General features: G+C 39.2%; 1 protein-coding gene across 1 annotated transcript in view; it reads right to left on the reverse strand.

Moving 5' to 3' along the window:
* Positions 1-5,481, reverse strand: part of LOC107586485 (suppressor of cytokine signaling 5-like) — a 26,545-nt gene extending 21,064 nt beyond the window's left edge. The window contains exon 1 of the mRNA XM_016273861.1: positions 5,073-5,481. Coding sequence (XP_016129347.1) covers positions 5,073-5,145 — 73 coding nt within the window. The 5' untranslated portion in view covers positions 5,146-5,481. The remainder of the gene's footprint in view (positions 1-5,072) is intronic.
* Between the last annotated feature and the right edge of the window lie 438 nt (positions 5,482-5,919).

Below are 5,919 nucleotides of genomic sequence, written 5' to 3' on the forward strand. Positions count from 1 at the left end.
TTATGCTGTTACATTATGATTATATATTCAGTGGCATAAAATGGTCTTTAAAATGACAATAATATCGCTTATCGCAATTATTTCTGGTGCAATATATCGCACAACAAAAAGTTGTTATCGTGACAGGCCTACTGAGCAGACCGATAGGTTAATGGATGCTTTGATATCGTACACCCGCAGCGCCGCTTTAACACACCTTTTGTTTGGGGTGTTTGGCGAGTTCCGTCACAACTCACGATATATACACGTCATTCAAGCCAACCAATCAGGTTGTGAACGTATCACTATGCCTTTAGGTTTGGTGTCTTTAGGTTCGCTGTCAAAAATGCCAGTGTGAATGCTAAGCGGACCAGGACCAAATGTATAATTTTCCTTTTTGGTCCGGACCAAACGAACCGAATTACAAGTGTGAACACACCCTAAATCAACAATTTTACATTTACTGTAGCTGATCGCCAGCCAAAAAATAACATTGCACCTGCTGAGTAACATTTATATAACACTTCAAATATACGACATGAGACATGGAATCTTTTATTTTTCACACGCTCTTTTTTTCTAACTCTACGTTTTCAGCCTCCAAATACATCTCTAATGTACCGCAATATCAGATGCATCAGCCTTGTTGTTTTTCCATGGGAGTTGGCATATTTTTTTCCTTGACTATGCAAATCACTTTCCCAAAAACAAACAGCTTTGGCTTCCAAGAATGAAAGCACAGAGCGGGTATTCTCTCCAAAATGTTCCTGGGACATCAAAGGTGAATTAACTTTTTGAAGAACATTTCTGAGAATGACTTTCTTCACAGACACTAGTTGAAAGGACAGTTCACTCAAAAAATATATATATTTTTTTCATTGTTTACTCACCCTCGTGTTGTTTAATTTTCTTTCTTTCTCTGCATTATTTTCTTTCTTCCATTAAACAAAGGAGATACTAGCCAAAATGCCCATGCTTATGCTTTCCATGCAATGAAAGGGAATGCAAATAAATAATAGTGATGCACAAAATTCTGCAACAAAAAATATTCAGCCGAAACAGCAAAAACATGAATTTTCGGAATTAAATGAATAGTTTTGAAGGGCTGAAACCATTGACAGAAACAGTGATGTTTAATTAGCGCTCCTCCATTTGACTGTGTCTGTTTCAAGCTACAAAAGACTTTTTAAAGTACAAAAGGTTTTTAATTTAATGGCAATATGTAAAATTTGTTCGGTTAAAATATCAAGAGCTGCTCATTGCTGAAGAACTTTACTATGACAATTTTAATTTATCATCTGAGAACACAACACCTTGAATAGCATTCGGAGTTTGATTACCCAGTTACTGAAATTTAAAATGACAAACTTTTTCATTTTCTTGGCTAAATGAAAATGTTAATTTTGGTTTTGATAAGAAACAGTGCATCAATAAATTGGCTTTTGCTGAAAATGTACTTAATTACCCTCAGACCATCCATGATGTACAAGTGTTTATTTAGCATTACATCACTTGCTCACCAATGGATCCTCTGCAGTGAATGGGTGCCGTCAGAAACATAGTTAAGACAGATGATAAAAACATCACAATAATCCACAAGTAATACACATGATTCCAGTCCATCAGTTAACGTCTTGTGAATGGAAAGGTGCATATTTGTAAAAAATAAATCCATCAATAAGACATTTTTAACTTTAAACAGTCATTTCTGGCAAAAGAGTAGAGTCCTCTATCCATAATATTGCTTTCTCCAGTGAAAAAGTCATCTCATCTGAATCAGGAGAGAAATATGCACAAATCACGCACCATTTAGAGTCTAAAAACATCTAAACAATTATGTAGGTGACAACAAGGGATAGACTTTTCACTGGCGAGGTGTTATGGATTATGGACTCTTGGCCGAAAAAGATGATGTAAAGTAAAAATGCCTTCATGATGAATTTCTTTCTTACAAACACACTGCTTTTCATTTCACAAGCCATTAATTGATGGGCTGGAGTTGTGTGAATTACTTGTGGATTATTGTGATGTTTTTATCATCTGTTTGGACTCTTATTCCGACGGCACCCATTCACTGCAGAGGATCCATTGATAAGCAAGTTATGGAATGTGATAAATTTCTCCAAATCTGTTGGCATAAAGAAACAAACTCGCCTATATTTTGGATGGCCTGAGAATGACTACATTTTTTTGGGGTGAACTATTCCTTTAAGAACACCCGACATGTCAATGCATCCTCAGCAAACAAATGTCTTGCCCTTCTTTCTGCTAATAAACGAGTGCAGAGATGAGACATGAGAACAGTTGGATAACTCTTACTTCTGTGACTGTGCTAACTTTAAACAGTCATTTCTGGCAAAAGAGTAGAGTCCTCTATCCATAATATTGCTTTCTCCAGTGAAAAAGTCATCTCATCTGAATCAGGAGAGAAATATGCACAAATCACGCACCATTTAGAGTCTAAAAACATCTAAACAATTATGTAGGTGACAACAAGGGATAGACTTTTCACTGGCGAGGTGTTATGGATTATGGACTCTTGGCCGAAAAAGATGATGTAAAGTAAAAATGCCTTCATGATGAATTTCTTTCTTACAAACACACTGCTTTTCATTTCACAAGCCATTAATTGATGGGCTGGAGTTGTGTGAATTACTTGTGGATTATTGTGATGTTTTTATCATCTGTTTGGACTCTTATTCCGACGGCACCCATTCACTGCAGAGGATCCATTGATAAGCAAGTTATGGAATGTGATAAATTTCTCCAAATCTGTTGGCATAAAGAAACAAACTCGCCTATATTTTGGATGGCCTGACAATGACTACATTTTTTGGGGGTGAACTATTCCTTTAAGAACACCCGACATGTCAATGCATCCTCAGCAAACAAATGTCTTGCCCTTCTTTCTGCTAATAAACGAGTGCAGAGATGAGACATGAGAACAGTTGGATAACTCTTACTTCTGTGACTATGCGTGTCGTGTGGAAGTTCTCTTCAGAAGCCTTTTCTTCAGACTCCTAATTAGACAGTCAAATAGGGACAGTCTGTCTTCTCTCAAAACCTGCTCTGATCCAACTCTCTCTCGGGTGAGAAAATGCAGAAAAGCATGAGAGTTCCCCAAAATTAACAAGGCCAGAGCTCAAGCACATGTCATTATCAGACCAGCAGTTTGGGATATGAAACTCCTCGTGTAGCTCTCCTGCATAAAGGCACTTCAATTTGGTGGTGTGGGTCATGAGTGCGTGGATGAAGTGCCAGTGTGAATGAGTATCATGAGCTCAGCAGCTCATCTAGCTCTACCCTGTGTAGTGTGTACTCATTACTCTGACCAGATATCAAAGGAGACTCTAAAGCATTCTAAAGAAGTGACTCGTCATAAGCTTGTATTGTTTATTTATGCTAATATTACTTTAGAAATAAATAATACATCATACATGGATTACTTGAATGTATTGCAATGTGTGGAAAGAGTTAGGAAGCAGTGGGCACGAATAAGACTGAGAAAAGAAAAAGAGTGCGAAACTACAGACAAATGACAACACAAATAAACAGTATAATCACATAAAAAATAGAAATGTTGCTGCAGAACTGTATTAATCAACACATAAAACGGACCAGTGACTGTAAATATCTTGCATAACTAAATGCAGTCCAACTCTATGCTTGCTCCAAACTGAAAAAAAGGACAAATGCTAAATCAAAACCGTATGCTGAAATGTAATGGGTAATCGTGCACATTTAAGCTATTCAAAGGCACAATATCCAAATGTAAACTACTACAGTTTAAGCAATAAAAAAGTAATTATCAAAGCACATAATACACAAATAATCTGTTTATCCACTATAAGGACCTCCTGAAGACGCAGCTAAACTACACCTAAGTGCTTCACCCTAAAGAGAAAAACTGGACAAAGTTAGAGTAGCCTCAGTCATATTAAACCCAGAAAACATCCTCTGCAATTTCTCTCAGTTCGACACGCCTATTCTCATGGGGTCCAGATGAGTGGCCTGGCTTTTGGACAGCATTAAGGGGCGGAAGTGTGCTTTCTTTCGAAAGGAGGAAAAAAGTAAAGAATAGTTATTTGTGGACCATTACTTTCAGAGACAAAGACGTGGAATGGCTTAGAGCAAGAGCGTATCCTGTGACGTAACTTTACCAACTTAAATACTCTGCGAATTCTGAGAGACTAACAACTGGGCAAATGTACAATTTTAAGAAACAGTCATGTAAAAACTCGCGTCAACCCCATTTCGGAGGTGAATACATAGATGATTTGTACTTTGAAAAAATCACGCATAATTTTCAACAACATCTTGATGGTGGACTAGACACGCTTTAACTACCATAACTAGGACCCAAGTGACACCAATTAACTACATGCAGCTGACAATACACGAAACCGAACCATCCGACTGCTACGAAGTAGATTCAGTAGCGAGTTTGTTTGTATTGTTTTACGAAGACGTCAGTCGACAATATAATCGCAATGCTACAGTAATGTATAGCCTGCTGTCTGTCCTTCCTTCAGTGGTAACAACGCTAATATTCTAGAGCAGTATCACACGTGTGCTGTGCTTGTGGTGACTTTAATTACAGTATTATATGGGAAGCCAAACAACCCAAATGTGGGATGAAACGGCGCGGTATTCAAGTGTTCGACAGCGCAGAGAGGACGTGTTTACTAGCGCCACCGAGCTGACAGCGCGGATCAGTTACAACAGCGCAGCGCGAACATTACTCTTCTTCTTCTTCTTCTTCATGTTTTAAGGCAGGTGGAATCCAACGTTAAGGTGCATTGAGAGAGAGAGAGAGCGCGAGAGAGAGAGAGAGCGCGCGAGAGAGAGCGCGAGAGAGAGAGAGCGCGCGCGCGAGAGAGCGACACACACACACGCGCGCGCGCACTGGAGGATGTTGGAATGTTATATTGTAACACATTCGCTGAGGAAACATGCAAAAGCAGTGCTGACATCACTCGCGTTCCGTGACATTAAATCTCGCATAAAGGCGGCTAGAAATCACGCGTGCTAAAATACACAAAGCACGGCGCATTGCAACCCAGAGAGCGGACACCGCAAACTGGCGTACTTACCCTTTTTATTCGTGAATATTACTTCGCAGCCGTCTTTTGTCTGAAGGCTGTTAGACTCGCTACTGTCCCACATACGCTCAACCCCGGCGACTAAAACACAGAAGTGCTCGTTCCTGAGCTTGGCTTTTAAAAAGCAGGAGAGCAGCTGAATCCCACATCCTTCTGGTCGGTTGGATTGGCAGCATAATCCGAGGCCAGATCTCCGCTCCACCAACCCGCGCTTCTGCTTGACAAACCGAGCAGAGGCCGACGGCGCGAGCTCGCAGGCGGGTTCAGACTGAAGGGAGACGCAGAGGAGACCGCACTTCCGACGGATGGGGGAGTGACGAGCGGGTGGCCAACCAATGAGATTGCAGAGCGAGAGAGCGTCGCCTCGGTTGCCACCCTGAAAACCTGGAGACGGGATGAATGATTAATGATTATAATCAATCAGACAAAGTAGCCATCTGTTGCCTTTAACAGCTCAGTAGTGTGTGTTTGTGTATTGCTTATCAATAGGAGAGTCATCCATAATGTCATTAAATCTTAAAAAGGAAATGTTGACAATATCACATAATAATTACTATATATGTATGTATGTATATGTATATCGCTGTCAAACGATTATAATCGCATTCAAAACAATGTGTTTACACATTACATAATTCACAGTTTACATAATATGTGTGTGTGCACTGTGTACATTTATTAAGTATAAATACACACACATGCATGTAGGCTATATATTTAAGAAAAATGTGTTACGTTTATATATTAAATAAATTTATACATTATATAATTTATATAAATATATACATGTAAATATTTTCCAAATGTATGCTGTATGCGTGTGTCTTTATATATACAT

The sequence above is a fragment of the Sinocyclocheilus grahami genome, unplaced genomic scaffold, assembly GCF_001515645.1.
Source record: "Sinocyclocheilus grahami isolate Dianchi unplaced genomic scaffold, SAMN03320097.WGS_v1.1 scaffold82.1, whole genome shotgun sequence".
NCBI classification, from domain to species: domain Eukaryota; kingdom Metazoa; phylum Chordata; class Actinopteri; order Cypriniformes; family Cyprinidae; genus Sinocyclocheilus; species Sinocyclocheilus grahami.